Genomic DNA, 27,246 nt, shown 5'->3' with positions numbered 1-27,246 from the left:
AGGGTGGGGGTGAGCGGATATATACACTGCTGATATATACAGTCTGTTAATTATTCACTTAAACACTAAAAAATGCAAACTTTAACAAACCCCTGAAACTTAAATCTGTAACTTTATTTTGCCATGCTGCACAATTACTCATCATCCGATGAAACCAGTGCTTCATCATCCCTGTTATCATCCCCCTCTTCAATATCCTCCTCTGCTTCTATGGGAGTGTCAACAGTAGGCTCTGGTGGTGGTGGTGAAGAAAAAGGCTGCTTCCCTGCAGCAGGAGGGAGGGTTTGGCACACCCCCGCCGACCCCTACCTTCCCCTGCCCCCCTCTTCAGGCAGTGTCAGCCGACGGTCAGGGCAATGTGTATGTGCTATACACCCGAGACTTTAACTGCTAGACCGGGGTCCCTTGCAGCAGGCAACCTGGATGAGGCTGACGGGTGCCCAATAAGTGTACAGGGAGAGCTTATTACACTTCAGATTTTAGCTGCTAGAATCTGTGATTCCTTCGCAGCGGGCAGCCTGGGGGAGGCTGAGAAGTGCCCCAACGGATTCTGCCACCTGGGTGTGACACAAATCCAAGCTCTCCCTGTATCTGTCCCTAATGACCGGCTGAAGTTCTTTTAAATTGTGCCTGGTTCTGTTACAGCAACTGAAGGAGTCAGGTTAAAGCTTAAACAGTTACAGGTTTATTGAGAATAGTGATAGAAATGTAGCCGTGTTAGTCTGGGGTAGCTGAAGCAAAATGCAGGACAATGTAGCACTTTAAAGACTAACAAGATGGTTTATTAGATGATGAGCTTTCGTGGGCCAGACCCAGTTCCTCAGATCATATGGTTGCAATGGCTATTGTTCTATTTCTTAACTGCTGGAAAAAAAAAATATATATATATCTTTAAAAAAAATGGTTACAAAGAAAAATAAAGATAGGAAATAGAAAATAATGGTACCAAATGACAGCTTAATCTTTAAAGAGCTCTATTCTATGCATGCACTAAAACAAAATGACACACACAGGTACAATTTTTACCCCCTTCTGCGTCGCTCGGTCCCAGCGTGTCAGGCCAGGATCGGTCCCTCAGTTCCTCGGAAAGACGAAAATACGAGGTGGGCGTCCCCGTGGAACCTCGGGAGGTCAAAACACCTAACCCAACCAGCAGGCAGAGGGTAGATTGACACTCAAAAGTGAGTGCGCTCCTGTACCCAGCTTTATAGCCATTGGGTCACGTATTTCTCTTTCTTATCTGTGATGCCAAATGGTGCTGGTCTGTCTTTTGTGAGACCAGTTCTTACAAGGGAGTTTTGAACTTAATTTACACTTGTAAGAGAGAGTTGAGAGGATTAAATTGGAAGTACTGGGCATTCTTTTTTCTCAGTGGGAAATTCCTCTCCCAGGGACTGTGTGTGTTCGAATCCACATGGGTGCCAGCCGGGCACTTCTTGCAGCCTCGAGCTCAGTTTATTGCCTTAATCGTCGCATATCCTGATTTCGCATCAAAGCAGATCAAAGCTTAACGGCTATGCTGATTTTCTTATTGTTCCTTCTCTGCCCTGTATAGACATCTCAGAGGGCAAGCAAGATTGGTTGAGATGGGGGGGGGGGGGGGCTGTTTGGCTACAGGCAGTAGAGAGGAAAGGTAGATTGAGAGCCTGTCGGCTGTGGATCCAGCCGGAGTGTAAGTGTAACTGATTAGAACTTCCTGAATGCGGCTGCCTGCCTCTTGCCACCTCTCCCCTTCCGCCGCTTGCAGGCTTTGCCTCCTTGCAGCAGGAGGGAGGGTTCAGCATCCCCCTCGCCCGCCGACTCCTGCTCTCCCCCACCCTTCCCCCTCCAGGCAGTAGAGAGGAAAGGTAGATTGCGAGTCTGTTGCCGGGGCAGTGCAATTGATTAGAACTTCTTGAAACAGCTGCCTGCCTCTCCCTCCCTCTCTTGTTCTGCCGCTTGCAGGCTTTGCCTCCCTGCAGCAGGAGGGAGGGTTTGGCACCCCCCCGCTCCCTCCCCCGCCCCTCTCCTTGCAGTGCTGTTCCCCTCCGAGACCTGCCTCTGCCAGAGTACCTCCTGATAGTCTGGCATTTCTGATAATCCGGCACCACCTGGGTCCCAAAGGTGCCGGATTATTGGAAGTCTACTGTACAATCATATGACTAGTGTACATAGGATCAGCAGACAGTAAGCTCCTATTCAATACCTCACATGGCCCCCTTCTATACCATTTTTGGGGCCAACACCCCCACGTATGGGTGCATCAGTGATCTGGCTGCTCCCCTCCAGATCCAGTAACGTGACATCTAATAAAACAAGTATTTAAATACAGCAGACGTCAGTTATCTGTGTTAAGTGATATGGTTGTCAGCTTCAAGAAGGTGTTTCTGCCTGGATGTGGTCCATCTGGAGATTAAAGCAGAGACATTAGGAGTACTTGACAATGACACATTTGTTCCTAGTGCCATTGAATGTCATGTCCTGTTTCCCATCCTGCTCTATGATGACCTTTCTTTGATGGGCTAGGTGGGGGTGGGGGATAACCATCATGTACTGTGTTTGTGTGCCAGTTCCAGACTCCAAATTTAGAATAGGAGTTCTTAACAGAATAGCACAGCCTGCCTCCGAAATGTTATCCTACAGTCCCTCCTCTTAACCTCAGGGTTCACGAACCTGCCAGGTTAAATACAATAATGTTAGTGTTTTCAGTTTGTTCCAGAAGCACCGGTTCATAACCCATACCAGTTGGAAGGTCAGGATGGGCACTCCCCACGTCTTGAGAGAATATCTCTCAAACCCATCCCCATGGTATTCTGTCACCAGTGAAGGTGCTGCCCATGATCATAAATTTAACCTCCACTGCCTGGTTAAAGGGCCTTGTTAGCCTGTCCACGGTTTCCCCTATCTGAGTGTACCTCAGATGGCCTTTCCCAATGTGTGTCTGGGCCTCAGCCACCAACTCCTCGATCTTCACCTGCAGGGCCAGTAGACCCTCCTCTAGGTACTTACTGCCGCAGTACCATTCCTGATCCCATTTTTGGTTACCCGTCATTGGAGGATTATGGTAGAGCTGCGTCCTGTCAATGGCCAGGGTTGCTTGTTGAGGGACTGTCATGCACATGGAGAGGTGTGTTAAGGGGAGGGCTTTCCATTTAACTTGGAGTGGTTCTGGGCAGTCACACACCAATAGATACTGTTTATTTGGACCAGCTCTGCATGCCTTAATTTCTCGGTTACAGCCACCTCGAATCTAGACAGATTCGTTAAAGCATTATATGGGCATGTCCATAGAATTTCCTTGTCAGAGTGGGTGCAACATTCAGTGGGGTACAGTGCTTTTCCAGCGACTTCGGAGAATGCCACACCTTCTATTTCAGGAACATGCCGTCGCCTCCACGTGGGCAGGGAGGTTACCATTCTCACTAGTGAATGTGAGGGATGCCCAGTGGTGCTAGAAGATTAAGATTACGCTATGGGCCATGCACAGGGCTAGACAAGCTATATAATCGACTCGCCTGTGGCACGTAGATTTCAGCTGCACACCCCGTTCATTCATGGCGCGTGCACACGCAATGCAGCTCTTGCACACGCGCAGTATGGGGCTGGCGAGCGGTTTTTGCTGCCATTTGTCAAGCCCTGCCCATCCATATCGGCCCTGGGCTTTCATGGATTCTTCGTTTCCCCTTTCCCACAGAGGGGCATTGGGGAGGTGGGGTCTCACCACGTCCATAAGGGCCAGATGAACTCGACCATCCAGGAGATCTGTTACAATACCCTGGGTGGTGGATACTGAATTTGACAGATCCTTCATGCTATTCAAAGCTGTTCTGAAAGATAAAAGAACATTTTCCTACCCCCATGTGGGTGGCACATTATATCTCTTGTTGTCCTTTTTACTTTGCAAGTATTTTACTGACTTCTTGATTAACTTGCTGTCATCCAGCAATTACGTATGCTTTCATTTTGTAAACCCAATTCTGAGGGATTGGGTAAATTACTTCGCTGCTCGATTATTAAGTTAAAAGTGGTATGCCTTAATTGTCCTCTTATACCACAGACCAGGTTTTTAGTCTGTTGTGAAGCTTCAAATTTATTTGCAGGTACAGTAAAACTCTAGTGGTCCGGCATCCAATGGTCCGGCACCATCTGGAACCAGGAAGTGCTCCGGGCAGCCAGACAATTGGAGCTGCCTCTGCCCCCGGCTTCCCCAATTCAGCTGCTGCTGAAACTGACCAGCGGCTGACTCGAGGAAGCTGCTCTGCCCTGGGCTTCCCGGAGTCAGCCGTTGGTCAGTTTCAGCAGTGGCTGACTTGGGGACACTTGGGGCAGAGCAGCTGGGGTGCTGCTGGGTTGGTCCTGCAGTGCCGAGGAGCACATCCCCTGCACTCCACCCCCCCTTCTGATAGTCTGGCATATTTGATAATCCAGCATCCCGTGGGTCCTAAAGGTTCTGGATTATCGGAAGTTTACTATAGTAACTGAGAAGCCTTACTGATAGTGATTTTCCTTAGAGCAAGGTGTTTGCCAGTTACCATTCCAGCAAGCCTAAAAGGATTTCTCTTTCTGTACAGTGTTAGCACTAAATATATTTCCATGTTAGCAGTAACATTAGCATTAAATGCCTTTCAAATAGGGGCTGCTGAATATCTTATATACCATATCTTTTACTTCAGATGACAGTGCATGTTATATCCTCTTGAAAATTTTGAACAGGCCCTTTTTATCCTTTACTGTTGTTTACAGAAGATTCAAACTGTTCATTAACAACCAGGCATTCACACACCCCCTTTGACTTGCTTTCAGATTCAAAGTTATCAGAGACCCAAAGACTTAACCTTGAAAAAAATGCAGTGAAATTCCAGAGTTCTGCTTTTAAAGCACACAGCAAAAATACAAATCCATTGTGGCTTCTCTTTGGAGTGCATGAAGTGTTTTATGTAAAATAACAATGTTTTCTTAGAACCATCTCAAGGGTTAAATGCCTCAAGACAAGCAACACTAGTTCTTCCACACTCCCCAGAGTCAACATCTCACCTTCTCATATCCTTAATCACTTGCTTTGTTCCTCAAATGAAAACTTTCCTAGTTTCCAGTAATTTAACTTTCTAATGCCCGTACTACTGTTTTCCTTATTCTTCTACTATGCCCACACAGGGCCCCGAATCTTTTACCCCCCTTTCACATGCTTATTTCCTTTTTATTTTCTGTACCTGAGTCTGCTTTGCTGCTGATTGGCTCCATCTCAGGGACACAGGTTTTGTCCGTTATTAATTTAGCAAGAAGGTTGGGCTCTCTAATTAGCCATCATAACCTTCTGATCCCTTTACTTGGGTAAATCCAATTGTTCATTTTTGCAGTCAGCTAATTTTTTTTTTTTAACTCAGTACTGGGTTTTCCATAACAGCCAGACTTCAGCAGTATCTTTGAGTGAGATTAGGGTTTGTAAATGCTTTGACAATTTGCTTTCAAGGTCTGCAAGGTCTTATAAACATAAGCTAGAGTATAGTCAGACCATAAACCATGCCTAAACCTTTGCAATATTTGCTCCAAAACATAGTTGACTCCTTCTCTTTATGAAGGGTTTCTCTCTGAATCTTGCACCAATGTGCCCAGTTTGTTTTTACTAGCAATGTTTAGTATTGTATGTTCTATGCCTTAAGACCCTTAAAGGATCTTAAAGGGAGAGAAGAACGGGGACACCAATTTTATTTCCCTTTTGACTTGCCCCTCGTGATTGTGGTTGCAATGCAGTGGACCCCATTTTATCTTGTAAATTTGCCAGGGCCATCCTTTTCTATTTCTCATTTTCCTGCTTTACTTGTATGAGCAAATCATGTCTGGACAGTCTGCGTTGCTTTTCCTGTTTTTCTAATTACTATTATTAGTATTATTATTATTATTAATAATAATGCCTCATTTTTCAGCTTGAAGGTGGTATTTTCCTGGTCCTTTAATTTGAGGGTGTCCTGCATCACTATTACTGCTCTGTCTTTTTTATTGCCTTCCTGATTATTTTACCATTTGACCAACTTTTCCTTGGCTCTGGCTGCAGCATACTGTGTCTTTAAAATTGCCGCCTGCCAGGATTTGTGAATTTGTACTCAGAAGGTTTCTCTTTGACTTAAATTTGGAACAGAACCAGGACGTGTCTGAAGGAAAAGACTTCCATCCCTAGCCTAATGATGTGGTAAAGTAAACATACTCATCCCTCTTGGATGTCAGTTTCTGGCACTGTTCAGCTCACAAGCCTGGATCCAGGACGAGCCCCCAAACTGTAGGAACAGAATCTGGACACTGTATATGGAGCACGCAGAAGGATTTATTAATACACAGTGCTGGTGGAGTGTCACATCGCTTGTTGGGCTCAGTGAACGTTGCCAAACAATAGGTTACAACTAATTATATAGGATGCTCAATGGGCAGATCAAGTGATTTTTGGGGAGGGAAGAGATCGAGGACCCCCCTGGATAGATGCTAATCATGAGGCAAAATAAGAGTAATATCAAGTTACATAGTGTTTTCTACCCATAGCTTACATAATACCTTACATCTAGTAAAACAAGTATTTAAACAAAACAGATATCAATTGTGTTAAGTGGCGATATATGTCAGCTTCAAGAAAGTGTTTCTTCCCGGATGTGGTCCATCTGGGGATTAAAGCAGAGACATTAGGAGTACTTGACAATGGCTCATTTGTTCCTAGCACCATTGAATGTGTCATGTTCTGTCTCTTATCCTGGGTCGTTAGCTCTATGATGACCTTTCTTCGATGGGCTAGGTGGGGTGGGAAGGGGGAGTAATCATCATGTACTGTTTGAGTGCCAGTTCCAGACTCCAAATTTAGAATAGAGGTTCTTAACAGAATATCATAGCCTGCCTCAGCTAACATGGCACCTGTAGAAATTTTATCCTATCTTCCAACCCTTAGGTACAGAAGCTGATTTAGCAAAACCCAAGCACTATCCTAGTAGAACCTCTTTTTTACAGTTCTTCCCCAAAGTGATTGGGGGACACAGATTCCATTTTGTTCATACTGTCACTTTATTTCTTTACACTTCATTGGCGCATGATGCTACCATGTCACCTTCACCTTTATTTATGTCATAAACAGCACATGCCATTCAATACTTGTATGCCAGTCATAAGTGCTATTCCACCATGTTTCTGTAATCCCCAGGTTATTCAGTTTGACTTCCTACCCCGGTAATGCCAGTTCCTGTGATCTGTTGCCCAAACTCCATGTGTTTATGTACAAGCATCTGTTTTTTCGCTTCAAACCTGACCAAGTTTCCTAGCCATAATGAGCATTGTCCAAAGTCAGATGCTCAAAAGTTAGGAAATAGCTTAATTTAAGTTATCTGTGCATTCATAGGGCCAGATTGAGTCACATTGTTGGTCTCCACAAGGATGCATATGAGACACCGTAACTTCCCTTTATGGGCTACTACAGGCTCATATGCAGGAATTTCTGTGGGGTATGTGTGCGCTTTTTTGTAAATGTGGACTGCAACGGTGAGAGCGCAAGCCCTCCACCCGTAGTCCGCCAAGTAAGTGTACTTTGGCTGTCAAATATAAGATGGAACAGACGGTTTGAAAAATGTGTTAACTATTTATGCTAAAGGACCACTTAAGGTGAAGTGGCCCCTTAACTCCCCAGTCATGGGCTAGTTAAGAGGGTCACAGGTTGTTCTAATACATCAGAAATGCAGTGTGCTGGTTCAGTTCATATTTTGTAGCAACTGGCAAATGTATGTATTTAAGTTCCCAGGCTCATCTTTTTGAAGTTGTTGTGCAGGTTTTCTCTGACGGATCTGATACAGAGCAGTGGCTTTGTGAAAAGCATAGTAGCTTCCGAGGCATTTCCAAACCTGCTCCTACCCTCTTGCCCCCCTCTGATGCAGCTGCAGCAGAATCAGACACCACCCAAAGGGATGATCCCCTCACTTCCTATGGGACTAGAATGTGGGGCTGAGCTGACAACAGTGAAGGGGGATCACGCCTCAGAAGTGGGGGGGATGGGGAGAGGCTGTCAGTATCAAGCTGTGACAGGAGTGGCCCCTCCTGCAGTAACTCCTATATATCCAGGCAGCAAAGAGCAAGGACTGGGGCACTAACCTCAGCTGGGGGAGGAGGGAGAGAAGCTGCACTCTTGGGCTCTTTTTGTTACAGCCAGCGCCCCCCCCCCCCGTCCCACCACCTGTCTTGGGGCACAGCCTGTCTGCCTTGCAGACAAGGCTCTCGTTCTGTTGCTGCAGTTAGGACACTAAGCAGAGCAGCAGCCCCCCACTCCTCCGCAATGAGACCCGGACTCGGAATGAAGGTCTGAGGCCTCCCACCTTTGTTGTGCACAGAGTTAGTCCGTACCGGGGTGGGCAATAATTTTTTATGAGAAGGCCACTCCAAGAACGTGGAAAGTGGTTGAGGGTTGTGCTCTTCCATATTAATGGAGAAGGTGCAGGGTCTGGGATGGAGTTAGGTGCAGAAGGGAGCTTGCAGTCAAGGACTGGGGTGCAGGAGAGGGTGTGGGGTCTGGGATGGAGTCTGGATGAAGGAGGCAGTTGTGACCTGGGGAAGGGGACTAAGGTCAGGAGGGGGTGGATGGGGTCTGGGTTGTGACCTAGGGCAAGAGGGGGTTATGACTTGGGGTAGGAGACTGGGATGCAGGGGTCTGGGTTGTGACCTGGGGCAGGGGATTGGGGTGCAGGACCTGGGAGAGGATACGGGGGGAGGGGATAGAGGGTTTGGGTTGTGACTTGGGGCAGGGGTTTGTGGTGCAGACTTGAGGAGGGAATATGGGGACAGATGGGGGGGCAAAGGTTTGGGGTGACAGGGCCATGTGGCTTTTGAACAGTTATGAGCTTGAGTGGAGGGGGGAAGGGTGCTTTGCAAGTTGCCTGTTGACAACATGCAGCTCCCATTGACTGGAAACCCGGCCAGTGGGATTGTGAGGGGGTGAGAGCAGCATGTGAAGGTTAACAGCTGTTCAAACAAAACCCCCAGTAGTTTTTTCTCAGCAGTGTGTGGGTGGTGGGGCAGGCAAGGTGAGGCTCCCCGCTGTGTCTGCAGGCCAGAAGGTATTTTGCCCAGGCCCAGTCCATATTAGGGATGTAATTGATTAACCGATAAGCAAGAGCTTATAGGTTAATGCTATAGATGACAAGCATTCCCCGCCCCCCCCCAGTACGTTTTTTAGAGTCCTGGCTTGCGTCAGGTCCGGGACCTACCCACACTGCATTTAAAGTATATTAGGAGCCAGGCGGGCAGGCAGCCTGGCTCAGTTCCAGCTTGCACCGGGTCTGCTGCCTCTCATCAGCTGGCGGCAGGGTGTCTGTCCAGGGGGCAGGGAGTCTGGCTGGAGGCGTGAGTGAGGGGGTGGGGATGCAGGGTTCTGGCATGAGAGGATGGGGGGTAACCACAGATGTTAGAGGCAGCAGGGTGGAGGAGAAACAGGAGCTGGGAGGAGCCAGCTTAAAAGCCAGTTCCCCACAGCACTGTCTCCACAGTGCTGCCTGCCCCCCTCTATCAGAGGCAGCGGGGGAGTGAGGGTGGGGGGAGGTAAATGGAGAGGTTCCTACGAAGCAGCCTCTGAATGTGGCAGGCCGAGGCTCACCATGGCCAGAGGCTGCTCTAGCAGTAGCCCCTGTCTGGGGGGGTCCCAGTGAGGAGCTTGCATCCTCCCACCCCACAGACAGGAGCTGCTGCTGCCAAGCAGTCCCTGTTCAAAGTGGCTTGGGCTGGCCATATGCAGAGGCTGCTTCAGCAGTAGTCCCTGTCTGTGGCCAGCCCTGGCTGCCACAAACGGGCTGGTGCTGAGCAGTCCCAGCTTGCGTGAGTCTGGGGTGCTGCGACTCTGCATTTTAAATGTAGTAGGAGCCCAGCAGCTCTTACTATGTTAATGTAAAGCTGCAGTGCGGGTGACTCCTGCCTGGATCCGGCAGGAGCTGTGTGCGCTCAGTCCCAGCTCAAGCTGGCTCCTGGAGCTATCCTCGCTGTGGCTCTGCAGAGTGTTCGTTAGCAACTAATTGTGTAGTCAATACAAAACTAATTGTGTAGTCAATACAGGGGAAGGAGAACGACTTGTTCCCTGCATGCCAGATCCAGCGGGGGAACTTGGGGCTTCATCCCCCTGACCTCCCCGCAGGAAGCCAGCGCTGATGTGGGGGCCGTAAGGCTGTAGCGCTGACTCCCTATTGAGGAGGGAGCAGGAGGGCCGAGTTGGGGCTCTAGAAGAGCCATATCTGGCTCCCTAGTGAGCCAAAGATTGCCGACCTCTGGTTTAGGTGGTGTGGAAGTAAAGACGACTTGATACAATAGGGCTTACAAATGTATCCAAACTGCTCAGCTGTAAAAATGAATAAGATGTTACTGTAATAACTACAGGGAAAAAGCAGGAAAGAGACAATAACTGAATTGGTCTAAACTAAAAAGGTCAAGTTGATATGATTCAAAGACTGCTGAAATTACGCGTGTTAAAACAGGAGATGTGGCACTGGAAGTAAGTGAGCCAAAGTTGAGATGTCGCATATTGGGCCTAATAGGTGGACAAAACAGGGAATGGACTTTTTTGTCCACCCCTCCCTTTTTGGGTCCTTGAGAGAGGTTTTGAGTAGGTAGGGAAGGTGGAACAAAAAATACAGCTGGAAAGAACTGATAAAGGCTCTTGGAGTGAGCCTCACCATTATGGTTGCCACATCCACTGTTTCCTGGGATTCTGATCCATAATCCTAATCTCTGATGTCTTGGCCACAAAGCAAGGGACCTAGATGGAATCACTAATACCACCCCTTCTAGCTCTAGCTGAATCCCAGATACTGTCTTGGATGTGAGTTATTACCATCTTAGATCCCAGCTAAGAGACTTAGACATGGGGGCTTTTCCTTCTGAGATTAGACTTTAATAACATCATCTCAACTGATTGCTTCTCCTTTTCCCAAAGGACAGCATTAGGATAGTTCTACCCTGGCAAGGTTTGACTACAAAAGTACTGTCAACATACAAAAGTCACCAAAAGTGAAAACTGGTCAAACTGTTTTTTCTGCCTCCCATTGTTGACATTTCATGGCCACTTTGCTAGCAAAGTGTGACAGAGCAAAGCAATGTGGGTAAGCATTCTGCACTGCAATGTTGTGGGAAGGGCAGCATAGACCACAAAACACTGAGCAGAGCCATCAGAGCAGGCATTGTGGGATACTCGTGGAAGCCAGTTCTTTGGACAAAACAAACAGCAGTCTATGCTGGCTCTTTGTTGAAAATAAAGGGAGCAGAAAAGTCAAAAGTCTCTCCCGGGGTGGAAGTTTTTGTTGCCAAAACTGGGTGGTTTTTCCTAACAAAAGTCTCATTGCAGTGTAAACATTCTCACTGTTTTGTTGCTAAAAGGCCTTAGATCCCGTCTATGGGACTGTCAAACAAGAAGGGTTCTTTCTGTCTTAAAAAGAAAAAGGAAAACTGTCAACAGCTAAAGGGAACAAAGGATGTTGTCTTCTGTATCTTTAAAAGATTAAGAAAGTGTAAAGGTATGTTTGCCATGGTGCTAAGCAAGGCCTTGGACCTTGTTTAGCACTGTTTAGCATTGGACAGTGACTGGGTTGTGTTTACACCTTGTAGCCTGTTTATTCTGTCTAAATTCTACTGACCACACACTGAATAAGATGAAAAAATTCTAGAACTGTTTGATTCCTTGGGAGCATTCAGCCTGTGCAGTGAATGAGGAAGGATTCCTGAGTGTGTGATCATATGCACCACAGAGCAGAGTTAAGGTTTAATATACAACATTAATTTGATCATTCCTTAACTTTTGAATGTTCAGCTTTGAAACTTTAACCTTCTTGTAATATTATCTGTATCAGAGGCAGCGGGGAGAAGCAGGAAGTGAGAGCTAGTGCTGAGGAGAGCTGACTTAAAAGCCAGTTCTCCCTAGCACAATCTCTGTGATGCGGCTGTGGGGGCAGGGGAAGCAAAGGCAGAAGCTGGTACTGCTCGGTCCTGGTTTGTGCTGGGTCTGAGACCTACCCTCCTGCTGCTCTGCAGCTTAAATATAATAAGAGCCAGGCGGCTATTGTTGCATTTAAAGTACAGTGGCACAGCGGTCCAGGAACCTTCCTGCGTGCCTGATTCCTACTACATTTAAACTGCAGAGCAGCAGTGGGGGTAGCTCCTGGACCTGGCGTGAGCTGAGACAGAGCACCTCTCCTTATTGACTAATTGTGCAGTTGGTATAAATTGCATTGACTAAGTGATTAGCCAATTATCTGCTTTAACAGCCTTAGTTTACACATTTCAGCTATTTCATTCTGTGTCTCTTCCGCCATCATTTAGAAAGGGTTTCCATGTTTAATTCTTTTTTCCTTCCTTATAAAAAGTTCCCTTCATCCTGCAAATAATATTATTGGCTTTTCTCAGCATGCTCTTGTGTCTCTGGTAATGCAATGTGCTGAATTAAGACATTTGTCCAGATTCTGTTGTGCTGCAGCTGGATTAAGTGGGACTGATGCCACTGCTCAGGGTTCATCCTTCAGGTGAATTTCAGAATAAAATCTTGAGGATTAAATAAAGGTTCTACCAAACAGAAGGGAAGTGTCTGATATGTCTCAAATCTGAGCATGAGGCCCCTAGTGATTGAGGGTCACGGTCAATGTTTCTTTTAATCTTTTTCAACCATGTGTGGAATACACTTTTGTGAGCACTGAAGAATGTGCATGTTCACCACCAGTAGAAATGAAAACCTAGCTGTGGGCGCTCAGTTAATCTCTCCTGAGCAGCTTACAGGGAACACTTGTCACTGTGGAAATTAGGTGGCTACAGTTCTCCAGTTATTCCTTGCCCCAGCCTGGTCTTGGTGCAAAAGTCTCTTGGGCTTGGAGCGCTTCCTCATCCTTGCTGCTCATGGCATGAAATGCGTGTGCCTATGTCACTAGGGTCTCGTGGTTTGTTCTTGTGACCCTTTCTGTCTGTCTTGTTCTAGGTACTGCGTTTTCTCCGTCTCTTTGGCCCTGGGAAGAATGTTCCGTCTGTTTGGCGTAGTGCCCGGAGGAAACGCAAAAAGAAACATCGGGAGCTAATGCAAGAAGTGCAGATCCAGGAAGGTGAAGCTGCAACCGAGGCAGGAATGGAAGAGAAGTCCCCCTGGGAATATGAATTTGCTGCTCCTCCTCCTCCTGAGCAGTGCCTCTCAGATGATGAGGTGGGAAGTCTGAGATTTAGGAAGGCCCTTAGCTAGCAAACAGGGAGCCTCTTTGCCCCAAAGATTGTCACCCTCTCACGACAATACTGGTGGGAGAGTTTAGGCCATTGCCCTCACTGTGTGGAGGCTGCTCCTTGGATATTAAGCAGAGGCCCCGGAGAGCATTTGCTAGTGGGTTAAGAGACCTTGAACAGTAAGGAAATAAGGAATGCTTTCCCTGTTTTATTATAGCAGTGGAGATCCTTGCATTGCTAGGTTGCCATGCTCCCAGTGTTTGCTAAGGCAGCTGCTAAGCTTGAATATGCATCTCGAGATTTCTGAGAAATGCTCTGGTTGCCAGCTCTGACAATGATGACTGACAGGTTTCTTTTTCCCCGCTGTGCTGCAGATCACTATGATGGCACCTGTGGAGTCCAAGTTTTCCCAGTCTACTGGAGACATAGACAAAGTGACTGATACTAAGCCCAAGGTGGCTGAATGGCGTTATGGGCCAGCCCAGCTCTGGTATGATATGCTGGGCATCCCTGAGGATGGCAGTGGTTTTGACTATGGCTTCAAACTAAAAGAGCATGGGAGAGAACAGGAGACTTCAGGTCTTTCTGTGGAGAAGGTGAGAGGAAGCGCATGTAGAGAGGAGGGAGTGGTTGTGTTGAGCACAATGGAGTAGGCAAGGGAACAGGGCTGGAATAGTGAGTAAAGATGGGAACTAGCCAGTGGAAGAGATGTTGTGAAGGGGGAAGAGGAGGAGAAACTTGAGTCTAATGCTGTTGTTCTCTCCTGTGCAGAGCTTGGGAGTGATGGCTGAGGACGACTTGCTGGCTGATGAGCACTTCCTCATGGTGACACAGCTGCAATGGGAGGATGATGTGATCTGGAATGGGGAGGATGTCAAACACAAAGGGACTAAAACACAGCGTGCAAGTCTGGCAGGCTGGCTGCCTTCCAGTATGACCAGAAATGCCACTGCATACAATGCCCAGCAAGGTGCCCGGCTGCTGTGTTTACACTTTTTCATGTCCACTTCTTGAGAGTGTGGGTGAAATGGGGGATCTCTAGGTTAGTTTCTACATATGACAGTCTGTTAGGCTAATTACCCATCCTCTCCTCTTCAGCATGTGTGGTGGTGTCTCTGTCAGGAGGTGGCTTTGGCTAAATCAAGTTGAGGCCAAAGCCTTTTGTTCTTCTCCTGCCCAAATAGGCTTGACCTGATCTGTCAGGAGAGAACATCAAAAGTCAAGTGTGTGTCCAGAGAAATGTCTTGGTGTCTTTCCCCTTGCTAATTGAAATGAGGGGCTGGACCTAACAAATTGCATGCCAAGGGTTGCTGTCCTGGAGACTTCCTAGTGACTGTTGAAATTTCCATTTATGGCAGCATTAAAATCCCTCTGCTTTGTAAGTTAATGCTTTGATCCTTGCTCTTCAGGGGCTAGTGGAAACTTCTGTATTATCACAGGCAACATTTACCAAAGAATCTCACATTGTTCCTGAGACAATGTTTTGGGGCTCCTATAGCTAAACTCTGTAGCTCAGACCTTGGCAGGTTTCTAAAGCTGAACTGTAAATCCAGAATTATTCCCTTTCTTCATTATAACTTCTTCTGTCTCTCCAAGGAAAAGCTTATTGAACTATCTGATTATGCTAGTTACTCTTATTTTTGTCTCCTGGAGGCCCCAGCATTGCTCAGCATACACCCTGTGAGGTGCTAGAGAAGCAGATTAGAGAGCAGGGGTAGTGAGACTGGGGAGGAGGATGGGTTAAGGGCTCAGAGGGTAAAGGAAAATTGAGCTGAATTGTCAAAATAGGGAAAGCTCTGGCTCTGCATGGGTAGTGCCTATGGTCAGGAGCAGCTTTGTTACAGAAGGTGGAGAAAGCAACTAGTGCAGAGACTGCACCAGACTTAATTTTGACAGACAAGGAGGACCTGGTTGAGAATTTGAAGGTGGAAGGAGGGAAGAGAGCAGAATAAAGACACATGATTTCAAGAAGGTAAACTTCAATCAATTGGTAGGGAAGATCCTATAATGACAAGTCTCAGTGAAAAAATTCAGTAGAGTTGGCAGTTTTGTAGAGATATTAAGCACTGAATAAGAGCATAATTATCCAGTGTATAGGAAAAATAGAAAATATGTTAAAGGATCTGTAATAGTTCCTGTCAGTGAAAGGCCATGCTGACTTGCTACAAGCTGCTGAAGTTTGGGAACTCAGGCCTGACCACAGGCTGAATGGTGGTTAGAGTCTATGCCCGTGGTCACCAACCAGTAGATTGCGATCTACCGGTAGATCTCGGAGGCTCTAAGAGTAGCTCTTGAGCCCTCTCTGAACTGTGCGCCTGCGCAGTACATTTACATTAGATTTCCTCATTTGAGGAGCAGCTACTCACGGAGCAACAGCATAGGTGAGTAGCTGCGAGAAATGGTGGGAATTTTTTTTTAAAGTAGCAGTATAAGGATTGGGGATAGCAAGTGATGGAGAAGAGGAGAATAGAGAGGGCAGAGCTTCAAGGAAGGGGCAGGGCGGTAGATCTTGTTTTAAATGACAGATCAAGCCGTGATCTTGGGTAAAAAGGTTGGAGACCACTGGTCTATGCCCTAGTTCAGGGTGGGGCAGCAGATAACAGTTAAGCAGTACTTTTGGGTAAGCTGAGCAGCGGTTTATAAGCCCAGGGTTTTGATCAAGGTGGGGCAACAAACAAACAGTTACTTCACAAGGTTAAGGCTCAGACCTGACTGCAGGCTGAGCCACAGTTTAGAAGGCCAGGCCTGGCGTAAGGGCGGGCCAGCAACCCATAAACAAACCCTAAGCAGTCTGAACAGTTAAACCCACGGCTTTCTGCAGGTCGAGCCAGGGGTTGGGTTTCCTTGCTGGCGGAGAGCTGACAAGCGCAGGGGCTTCTTTCCCTACAGAGGGAACCTGCCACCCCAGGGAAGGAGTGGCAGGGGGGGATGCAGGCCCACCCACTCCACTGTGTCTCAGGCCAGGGCCCTAACAGCGGCAGTGCCACGGCCACTGAGGTGGTGGGGATCTGGCCTCCAACATGCTGACTGGGTTTTGTGGGTCAGCGGAGATCCAAGCTGCAATACACTGCCCAACGGACCTCTATCTCCTCAGCTGCCTCGCGGTCAGCTGTTCCTGGGCCACTTCCCAGTTCTCCTTTGGGGCCTACCTGGCTCAGCTGCTGCTCCTCGGGGTCAGGTGGGGACAGAGGTGCTGGCAGTGTGTTCATAGGCTCTGGCAAGGGTCCTGGCGCTCCAGCCCAGTCTTCTGGGCCTGGTAAGAGTCTTGGGGGTCCGAGTAATTCCATGGACCCAGGCATCGGGCTTCGCAGTTTTGTCCAGTCTCCCTTTTTTTTTTTAAATGGAGATATACCTATCTCATAGAACTGGAACGGACCTTGAGAGGTAGAGTCCAGTCACTTGCCCTCACGGCAGGACCAAGTACCAACCTTTACAGATTTGCCCCCCATCCCTAAGTCATGAGAGCCAGGCAGCGGCTGGGGCATCCTGGGCCAGTTCTCAGGGCCCAGTAGTAGCCCTGGTGGCCCAACTCAATTCTCCCTCTGAGGGCAGTGTGGCAGGGTCTTTCTTCTCTGGGGCTGGGGTAGAGCCTCAGGCCTGCTTAACAGCTGGGCTCCAGCTGAGCTTGAAGATCCTCTTTTTATACCTCTGGCCCTGCCTTTCAGTTTCCTGTGGGTGGGGCTGGGTTGTTCTGGCACCGCACACCAAGGGATCTTTGGGAGAGTTTCCTCATCCAGGTCAGTGGGAGGCCACACTGACTCACTACAGGACCATTCTGGTTTACCTAGGAGATTTTCAAAAACCTGGAACTCAAAAAGGAATTGTAAAAAACCTCCAAACTAGGTCAGATTACAAAATATGATTATAAACACAAGAGTGTAGAAACAAAATTAGGCCAAGATCATCACAAAACATGACTGAACTAGGTAGGGACATATGGGGTAAGAAGAAAGTATCTTACAAATGCATTGGAAGCAAGAGGAGGGCCAAGGACAGAGTAAGCACATTACTCAGTGAGGTGTGAAAGATGATTGCAGAGCGCTCAGCAATGTAGAAAGTGCTAAATGCCTCTTCTATCGGTGTTCACCAAAAGATTTAGCAATGAGCAGACTATTTATAGTGAACATCCATGTAAATTGAGTGTGATTTGAGGTTCAAATAGGAAAAGAACAAATTAAGAATTACTTAGGGCAGGTCTCAGCTTAAAAGGCTGCGTCAATACAGCTGGGCTGATGCTAGATAAGAACATACGAATGGCCATACGGGGTCCATCCAGCCCAGTATCTGTCTGCTGACAGTGCCCAATATCAGATGGCCCAGAGGGAGAGAACACAACAGGTAATCCTCACGTGATCCCTCCCCTGTCACGTACTGCCAGAGAAACAGAGGCCAGGGACGTCATTCCTACCCATCCTGGCTAATCGCCATTGATGGACCTAACCTCCATGAATCTATCTCTTTTTTGAACCCTGTTCAAGTCCTAGCCTTCACCATGATCTTTGTCAAGGAGTTCTACAGGTTCACAGTGCGCTGAGTGAAGAAAAACTTCCTTTTGTTTGTTTTAAATCTGCTGCCTATTAATTTCATTTGGAGACTCCTAGTTCTTATATTGTAGGAATAAGTAAATAACTTTTCCTTATTCACTTTTTCCACACCAGTCATGATTTTATAGACCTCTATCACATTCCCCTGTAGTCTCTTTTTCCTAAGATGAAAAGATAAGTTTTGGTTTTTTTAATTTCTCTTCATCTGGGACCTGGTCCAAACCCTAGTCATTTTTGTTGCCCTTTTCTGAACCTTTTCCAGTGCCAATGCAACTTTTTTGAGATGAGGCAACCACATTTGTATGCAGTATTCAAGATGTGAGCGTACTATGGTTTTATATAAGGGCAAAAAGATATTCTCTGTCTTCTTCTCTATCCCTTTTTTAATTATTCCTAACATCCTGTTTGCTTTTTTGACTGTCGCTGCACACTGCATGAATGTTTTCAGAGTATTATCCACATGAATCTAAGATCTCTCTTGAGGAGTTGTAGCCAAATTAGTCCCCATCATATTGTATGTATAGCTGGGATTAATTTTTCCAATGTGCATTACTTTACATTTATGAACATGAAATTTCATTTGCAATTTTGTTGCCCAGTCACTCACTTTGGTGAGATCTTTTTGAAGCTCTTCACAATCTGCTTTGGTCTTAACTTCTTGAGCAGTTTGGTATCATCTGCAAATTTTGCCACTTCACTGTTTACCCCTTTCTCTAGATCATTTATAAATAAATTGAATAGGATTGGTTCCAGGACAGGCTATTAGGGGACCCCACTAATTTACCTCTCTCCACTTGGAAAACTGACCATTTATTCCTACCCTTTGTTTCCTGTCTTTTAACCTGTTATCAATCCATGAAAGGACCTTCCCTCTTATCCCATGATAACTTACTTTATGTAAGAGCCTTTGGTGAGGGACCTTGTCAAAGGCTTTCTGGAAATCAAGTATACTATATCCACTGGATCGCCCTTGTCCACGTGTTCGTTGACCCCTTCAAAAAACTCTAGCAGATTAGTAAGGCATGATTTCCCTTTACAGAAATCATATTGACTTCCCCCCCAACAAATTATATTTATCCACATATCTGACAATTTTATTCTTTACTATAGTTTCAACTAATTTGCCTGGTACTGTTAGATTTACCAGTCTGTAATTGCCAGAATCACCTCTAGAGCCCTTTTTAAATATTGGCGTCATGTTAGCTATCATCCAGTCATTAGGTACGGAAGCTGATTTAAAGGATAGGTTACAAACCACAGTTAACAGTTCTACAATTTCCCATTTGAGTTTTCAGAACTCTTGGGTGGATGCCATCTGGTCCTGGTGACTTGTTACTGTTAAGTTTTTCAATTTGTTCCAAAACCTCCTCTAGTGACAGTCTAATTGTCTTCAGTCTGGGATAGTTCCTCAGATTTGTCACCTAAAAAGAATGGCTTAGGTTTGGGAATCTCCCCAATATCCTCAGCCGTGAAGATGAAGCAAAGAACTCCTGCTTCTGATGTACTTATCAAACATTTTGCTGTTACTTTTTGAGTTTTTGGCTAGCTGTTCTTCAAACTCCTTTTTGGCTTTTCTTATTATATTTTTATACTTCATTTGATAGCGTCCATGCTCCTTTCTATTTTCCTCACTAGTATCTGACTTACACTTCTTTTATCTGTCATTGCTGCTTTTACCTGATTAAAAAAGTGCCACATTGGCTCTTTTTGGTTCCTTTACTGTGTTTTTTAATTTGGAGGGTATACATTTAAATTGGGCATCTATTATGGTTTCTTTGAAAAGTTTCCAAGCAGCTTTCAGAGGTTTTACTTTTGTCACTATACCTTTTACTTTCTGTTTAACTAACTTCCTCATTTTTGCATAGTTCCCTTTTCTGAAATTAAATGTTATAGTATTGGGCTGCTGAGGTGTTTTTTCCCACCACTGGGATGTTAAATTTTATTATGTTATGGTCACTATTTCCAAGCAGTCCAGTTATATTTACCTCTTGAACCAGATCCTGCGCTCCATTTAGGACTAAATCAAGAATAGCCTCTCTCCTTGTGGGTTCCAGAACCAGCTGCTCCAAAAAACAGTCATTTCAGGTATCAAGAAATTTTATCTCTGTATCCCGTCCTGAGGTGACGTGCACCCAATCAATATGGGGATAGTTGAAGTCCCCCACTAGTATTGAGCTTATTTTTATAATCTCTCTAATCTCCCTCTGCATTTCATAGTCACTATCAGTGTCCTGATCAGGTGGTCAATAATATATCCCTACTGCTATATTCTTATTATTGGAGCATGGAATTACTATCCATAGAGATTCTATGGAACATATTGGCTCACTTAAAATTTTTACTTCATTTGATTCTACATTTTTTTTCACATATAGTGCTACTCCCTCCCGTGCACAATTTTTTCTCTCCTTCCAATATATTTTGTACCCTGGTATGACTTTGTCCTGTTGATTGTCCTCATTCCAGCAAGTTTCCGTGATGCCTGTTATATCAGTATCTCCCTCTAAAATTAGGCACTCTCGTTCACCCATTTTGCTATTTAGACTTCTAGCATTTGTGTATAAGCACTTGAAAAATGTCACTTTTTATCTCTGCCATTTCCTGACATTAGACTCTTTCATTTGATTGTTTCATCTGATCTGACCCATACTTCTATTCTCTCCTCCTCCTTAGAACCTAGAGACTCTCTATTAATAGACCCTGCCCTAAGAGATGTCTGTCCCATCCATGTGCTCCTCCGCACCCGTGGGTTTTCCCCAGCCCTCAGTTTAAAAACTGCTGTACGATCTATTTAATGTTAAGTGCCAGCAGTTTGGTTCCATTTTGGTTTAGGTGAAGCCCATCCTTCCTATTTTGTACTGCTGTAGAGCTTTAATGTAGAAAAGACTGCGGAGGAAGGAGTTTGCAGAAAAGGATCTGGCGATTTTAGTGAATCTCAAACTAAATACAAGTTAACAGTGTAACATTGTTGCAAAAAGAGTGTACGTTGTTCTGGAATGTATTAGGAGCAGTGTTGCAGGGCATAGCCTGGGAGGGGGTGGGAGTTCACCCGGTCTGCTTGTAGTGGTGAGGAAATTGCTGCATTCTCCGGGGAGGGGGAAAGCTCCTGAGGAGGGGCAAGGAGTGGCACTTACCTGGGCTTGTAGCTGGTAACATGGAAAGCTGTGGCCTCAGCTGGCCACTGTCTTCCTGGTGCTGCTGCCTCTCTGTGGTCACTCTGCAGTATAGATGGTCCCTGTGCTTGCTGCCCCCATGGTCTCTGCAGTATAATTCTCTCTTGTCATACCTCTTCTTTCTGTGCTATGGAAAACAATCCCATTCCAAGCACATCTGATTTTCCTGGCACAACCAAACCAAACTTTACTTCAAGTTTGGATAAGAGGTAGCTTCATACCACATTTGGTTGTCCTAGCTTTTATGGTTTAGGAGGAATTCTTGAAGAAACACTCACGGACAGACGCATAGCTCTCAAATAAATAAATAAAATAAATAGCATCTTTGTAATGCAATCAAAGTCTAGTTTTGCTTTTTAACACTTGTTAAGCACTGAACAGATGTTTCTTATTGAGCTGTTCACAGCAATGACCAAGTCAAGTCCTCTCTGGTATTGGGGAGAAGACTCCTGTTGCCTCACTGATGCTATTCTGCTTGGCTTGGTAGGAGAAATACAGAGTTTAATTTCCATCAGTATTTCAGAGCCTCCAGCATGATGCTAGAATATGATTTTTTTTTTTGTGTGTGTGTGTGTGTGTGAAGATTTGAGAGGCAAGGATGCTTCCCCAAGGCAGAGACTGGAAACCATTTTCCATCTGGATTTGAATTCTTGTGTAACTGTCATCACAAAACGGCTAATGTTACTCTTGTTTTCCTCTGCAGGGCTGAACCGTAGTGGCTCTTTGCTCAATCCACCCATTCCACTAGTGCAGAAACCCAGTGTAGCAGGGGTTCTGGGCATCGCAAAGGGCAAAGAGAAACAGCCTCTTGAGCAGCAAGGTAATGAGCAAGCATTAGTCTGTGAATGGTGGGCTATGTGGAGAGAGATTTCTGTTTAAACTTAGGCTCAGTACAAGGGGTGGGAGGATGCTTCTATGATCAGTGAGTTTCAGGTCAGCAGGAGATATTGTTGGCTTCCATAGCCCCTCAAAGGGCCTTCTCTGTTCCTGTTAGAGTTGTTTCTTCTCCCCCATAAAGGAAAGTATCGTGGGCTTCCTTGGCTACGTTTACGCTACAAAGAAAAGTTGGAAACACATACGCAAATTGTGAACTGTAATTTACGTATCTTTTTCCACTTTTCTGTTAGAAGAGGCTTTTCTGAAATTTGGCGTGTCTACATGGTGCCAAATTTTGGAAAAAACTGCTTTTGAACCATCCCTTCTACCTTGTAAAATGAGATGTACAGAAATGACAAAAACACATCTGCTTTCCTGAATTTTTTTTTGGAAAAGCAGATGTGTTCCTTGGATGCGGCATTGCTTTTCTGGGATACCACTGGTATCCCGGAAAAGTGCTGCAGTCTAGACGTAGCCCTTAAGTCATCAGAGCTACCAAGAGGCTTGTGAGCTCTCTGAGATCTGTTACTTTGGTTATCTGAAGATCTGCCTGTGTAATGGCAAAATATTACGGGGCCTATATGTAGTTCTTCAGAGACCTTTTGCCCAGCTGTAGAATGGTGAAGGCTTGGGCAAAGGCTCTGTTCTTTCTGCAGCATGAGGTTTGTATGATTGTTTTGCCTTTTGGTGGCACAGACCCAAGAGCCCTGGAAAGGAGGGAAAGAGTGGGTAGAACTGAAATGGGACAAAAGGTTTGAATTGAGAAGTTGCTGCTGTAATCTTTGTGGAATGTTAACCATCAAAGATTGCATCCTGCTACCTTTGCAGCTGCCCTGGATGAAGATAAACCCTGGTTCTCCATTTTCCCGATTGACAATGAGGAGTTAGTATATGGCCGCTGGGAAGACAATATCATCTGGGATGACCAGGCGATGGAAATGTTCTTGGACCCTCCAGTCCTGACTCTTGATCCAAACGATGAAAACATCATCCTAGGTATGGTCATGGCATTAGCCCTTTGTCTCTATCTCTGCTTAAGCTGATGCTAGCAGAGCAGGGAATGCAGGCACTTATTGGAAGGGAGGTATTGCCTACAAAAGTACAAAAACTAGGCTTGAAGAAGAAAGTTAAATGCATATTATTCTGGAGGGGGGAGTGGAAGTAGGAGTGTGGGACACTAGTTGTGTTTCAGGGATATTGTATGTAGGTGGGACTCTTTGGTGGATGGCTGTCCATTTTTTGCTACCCTCTGGCAAGAATTGAGTGGTTGGGCCAGCACTCCTATCCTTCTTGTGTTTTAAAGAATTCTGAAATCTATTTGCAAATGATCAATGCTCCATTAAAAATAAGACACAATTCATCACTCTAACCAGTTGGGATATGCACTTCCAATTCTATGTTCAAAGCACTAATAGACAAGGAATAGGAAACCAAACTGAATTACACAGCAAAAGAAACGAATCTGTGTCCTAATGCCTTCCATTCCAAATAGGCCATTAGCTTATGTGAAGGCAACAAGTTGTTAGGGGAAAAAAGGGAGAAGGGTCTCACGATAACCTTTTTCAGCGTCCCTGGCTTGAGGTGCATGCTTCCTCAGATGGAAGCTTCATGTTGGAGTTGCATTTTTTTCTTGCAGTCTCTATCTGTGTTCCCTTTAACTTTTTACATCCAGGTGCAGAGTGAATATTATTTGAATTAATAAGGAGGTGATGGTGGCGGGGTTGGGGCTGAAGGGTTTGGAGTGAGAGGGCGCTTAGGGCAGGTTGGAAGGCTGGGGTGTGGAAGGTTGAGGACTCTGGCTGGGGGTGCAGGCTTCTGGGCAGGGGCCAGGGATAAATGAAGGGTTTGCGGCACAGGCTGCCCTTGGGGCTGCAGTGGGGTGAGGGGTCCGGGGCAGGGCCATGTGACAGGTGACTGCTTACCCCAGGAGCAGCTAGCCAGCCACTATACAACCTGAGTGGCAGCTGCCAGAGCTGGAGACTGGGCTGTGGTACTAAAAATAGCATCATGGTCAGGTTCCAGTCTCAGCACATAGGGCAGCTGCCCGTCATGTGGCTCAGCCCCGGGCTGGGGCAGGATAACTAAAAATAGCATCATGGCCCTGGCTCTGGCCCTGACACGCAGGGCAGCTGCCCGCCATGCTACCCTGCTGGCAGGTGCATGAGTCAGAAAGGCAGAAGGTAAGGGAAAGGGCAGGGGGAGAACTAAAGGGAAGGTGGGGGTGAGGAGAGGAAGGGGCTTGTGCTGAGGGGAGGGGAGAGGAGGAGAGGGGAAGGCGCCAAGGGGCAGAGAGGAGGAGAGACAAATGCCAGGGGGCCACGGAGAGGCAGTGAGAGGAAAGGGCAGGAGGAGTGGGGTGGCAGGGAATGGGAAGGTGTCAGTTGGAGAAGGGAGGGGACAGGGTGATGCTGGGAGGCGGGGGGAACAAGCAATGGGGGCAAGAGGAAGGAAGAGAAGGGAAGAGTCGGTACCAGGAGAGAAGGGGTGGGCATAAGGAAGGCATGGGATGGAACGAGTCATGTGTGAGGAGAATTGGGGCAGAGTGTGGAGAGGGGGTGGGCACCAGGGAGGAAGAGGGCAAGGGTACAGGGGGTAAGGGAAGGTACAGGTGTTAGGGGGATTGTGGGGTGAAGCAGAAAGGCAGAGACAGGGAGGGGAGTTGAGGGGAGGGATGGGCAGCACAGGTGGGTAGAGGGAGGTATTAGGAGAAGGGAGCGGGGAGGAGGGCTAGAGAAGGGGAGGGCGCAGGGGGAAGGGTAGGTGCAGGGGTCAAAGAGGATGGGGATGAAGTCAGGTCCTGAAAGGGCTGAGGGGAGTGAGAAGGACAGGAGCCAGGACAGCAATGGGGAGGGTGAGGGGTGGAGGGGCAGCAGCAGGCACCAGGTGAGTAGAGGGTGGGAGACATGGCAGCTGTGGGGAAAAGGGAGAGGTTTACAATTTGGGTGTCACAGTGGCACATATCCGAACAAGTGCTCATGACCTCAGTATTGGTGCACAAGACACAACTCACTCTGCTCATGGTGGAAAATTTTAGAGGGAACACTGGTAGAGCCATTCTGGTATTTTGGCAAGTGGTGAGTTGATAAAAGGTTTTGAATTACTGTAGAGATCTTTTCTGAGTGAGAGAGAAGCTGTGACGATGGTGGAAAATCTTCTGGAACAGTGCTTGAGTACATTCTACCTCTTCTATGTTTACTAGAAATTCCCGATGAAAAGGAAGAGAGGACTTTGAACTCTCCTTCCAAGGAGAATAAAAAAGAATCGTCTCTAAAGAAGAGTCGAATCCTGTTGGGAAAAACAGGTGTCATCAAGGAAGAACCACAGCAGGTCACTGGGAGTCTCAGATCTTTGGGGATAGAAATGGGCAAGGAGGAATGATTTTTGATTATTTGTTTTTATGATGTTAAATCAGAACATGTCTCAGCCAGAAGTGAAGGATCCCTGGAATCTCTCCAATGATGAGTTTTACTATCCCAAACAGCAGGGGCTTCGAGGAACCTTTGGAGGAAACATCATCCAGGTAAGGACAGTGGGGCTGACTGTAGGGTGGATGCAGTGATTTCCTTATTCTCATGCAAAAAAATCTGTTGGGACTTAATTGGATCTTGTCTGGCATCAAAATAGTTGTGTGCGTGTGTGTGTGCGTGTGCGTGTGTGTTCATTACCCTGCTGTTGCTCCTCTCAGAATCTCATTGTTCATTTAATTGCCTCGTGTAGGATGAAATCCCAGGGTGGTATCCAGGGGTTATCAAATTGTGTGTGCAGTAAGAGTCTCCCATCATTGTGCCATGCTGGTTATGTTTAGTGACTCAGCCTGTCTGGACTGCTCTTACTGGATCTCTATGCATGCCTGGGCTGTTGAAGCTTGAGGTGGCACTTCTGTTGCCAGTATTATTTAACTAGGAGATTATCAAATGTTGGTTGCACATTAATAAATCTGAGTCAACAGAGGAAAAACCAAGGCAGTGGGATTTTTTTCTTCCCTTGCTGTGATGTTTTGAAGTATACTTGTGTGAAATCCTAGCTAGGTTTCCTATCTACATGCCTTTCTTCCCTGGTTATAGGTATAGGGATGCTTTCCCTTTCTCCAACTGAAGATCCCTTTTTCCATTTGGATGCTCTTTGAGCTGTTCACTGGGCAACGCTGTCTTGTGCACAACAGAAATCGAGCCGTGCTTGGACATGATCTCTGTGAGAGGGCATGTTTCTGCGGGGGAGGAGGGGTCCTTTGTCACTTTCACTGCTAATGAAGTGAAGAAATTTCAAAGCCCTGCCACGTTTTTGTGGGGCAGTGTCTCCATGTCATCGTAGACTTGGTTCAGTAATGATGGCTGTCCTGTGTCTGTTCTCTCTTGGTCCCAGCACTCTATCCCTGCAGTGGAACTTCGCCAGCCCTTCTTCCCCACCCATATGGGTCCTATGAAGCTCCGACAATTTCATCGCCCTCCACTGAAAAAATATTCCTTTGGGACCTTGTCCCAGCCAGGACCCCATGCAGTGCAGCCATTGCTGAAACATATCAAGAAGAAAGCCAAGGTAGAGCAGTGTTTCTCTTTTTATATCTAGATTTGTCCAAAGTGTCTAGGGCCATGGTACATCCTTTTGACATGCTGTTTCCCTGATGCTCTCTTCCTGCATTCACAGATGAGAGAGCAGGAGCGGCAGGCTTCAGGAGGTGGTGAGATGTTCTTCATGCGCACGCCACAGGACCTAACTGGTAAGGATGGTGACCTCATCCTTGCTGAATATAGTGAGGAAAATGGCCCTTTAATGATGCAAGTTGGCATGGCAACAAAGATAAAGAACTACTACAAAAGGGTAAGTGGTGTTAAGAAATGTATACTGTTGTAAACCATCTAACAGGGAATTTTTAGAAGTAACTACTGGCATCCCCCAAGGGTCCGTACTGGGACCAATCCTATTCAACCTCTTCATAAATGATCTGGAGAAAGTATACTTAGTATAGTATACTTAGATTTTCAGAAAGCCTTTGACAAGGTCCCCCACCAAAGGCTCTTAAGTAAGTTATAATGGGATAAGGGGGAAGGTCCTTTCATGGATTGATAACAACTGGTTAAAAGACAGGGAATAAAGGTAGGGATAAATGGTCAGTTTTCAAAGTGGAGAGAGGTAACTAGTGGAGTCCCCTAAGGGTCTGTACTGGGACCAATCCTATTCAACTTATTTATGAATGATCTAGAGAAGGGGGTAAACAGGGAGGTTGCAAAATTTGCAGATGATACCAAACTGCTCAGTATAGTTAAGACCATAGTTGACTGTGAAATGCTTCAAAAAGATTTCACCAAACTAAGTGATTGGGCAGCAAAATGACAAATGAAGTTTCATGTTGATAAATGTAAAGTAATGCACATTGGAAAACATAATCCCAAATATGCATACAATATGACGGGGAATACTTTAGCTATAACTACTCGAGAGAGATCTTGGAGTCATTGTCAATAGTTCTCTGAAAACATTCG

The 27,246-nt window shown here is 46.2% G+C and overlaps 1 protein-coding gene across 3 annotated transcripts in view; it reads left to right on the top strand.

Annotated features, from left to right (window-relative positions):
* TAF1 (TATA-box binding protein associated factor 1) overlaps positions 1-27,246 on the top strand; it is a 135,070-nt gene that overhangs the window by 16,249 nt on the left and 91,575 nt on the right. For all 3 annotated transcript variants that reach the window (XM_075917993.1, XM_075917992.1, XM_075917994.1), the window contains exons 6-14: positions 12,941-13,159; positions 13,548-13,769; positions 13,945-14,143; positions 21,594-21,710; positions 22,595-22,762; positions 24,966-25,093; positions 25,179-25,286; positions 26,129-26,302; positions 26,411-26,584. In XM_075917993.1, the coding sequence (XP_075774108.1) occupies positions 12,941-13,159; positions 13,548-13,769; positions 13,945-14,143; positions 21,594-21,710; positions 22,595-22,762; positions 24,966-25,093; positions 25,179-25,286; positions 26,129-26,302; positions 26,411-26,584 (1,509 nt within the window). The remainder of the gene's footprint in view (positions 1-12,940; positions 13,160-13,547; positions 13,770-13,944; positions 14,144-21,593; positions 21,711-22,594; positions 22,763-24,965; positions 25,094-25,178; positions 25,287-26,128; positions 26,303-26,410; positions 26,585-27,246) is intronic.

The sequence above is a fragment of the Pelodiscus sinensis genome, unplaced genomic scaffold (genome assembly GCF_049634645.1).
Source record: "Pelodiscus sinensis isolate JC-2024 unplaced genomic scaffold, ASM4963464v1 ctg60, whole genome shotgun sequence".
Classification (NCBI taxonomy): domain Eukaryota; kingdom Metazoa; phylum Chordata; order Testudines; family Trionychidae; genus Pelodiscus; species Pelodiscus sinensis.
Note: the sequence above shows the minus strand (reverse complement) of the source record. Positions and strands in the feature narration are given on the sequence as shown.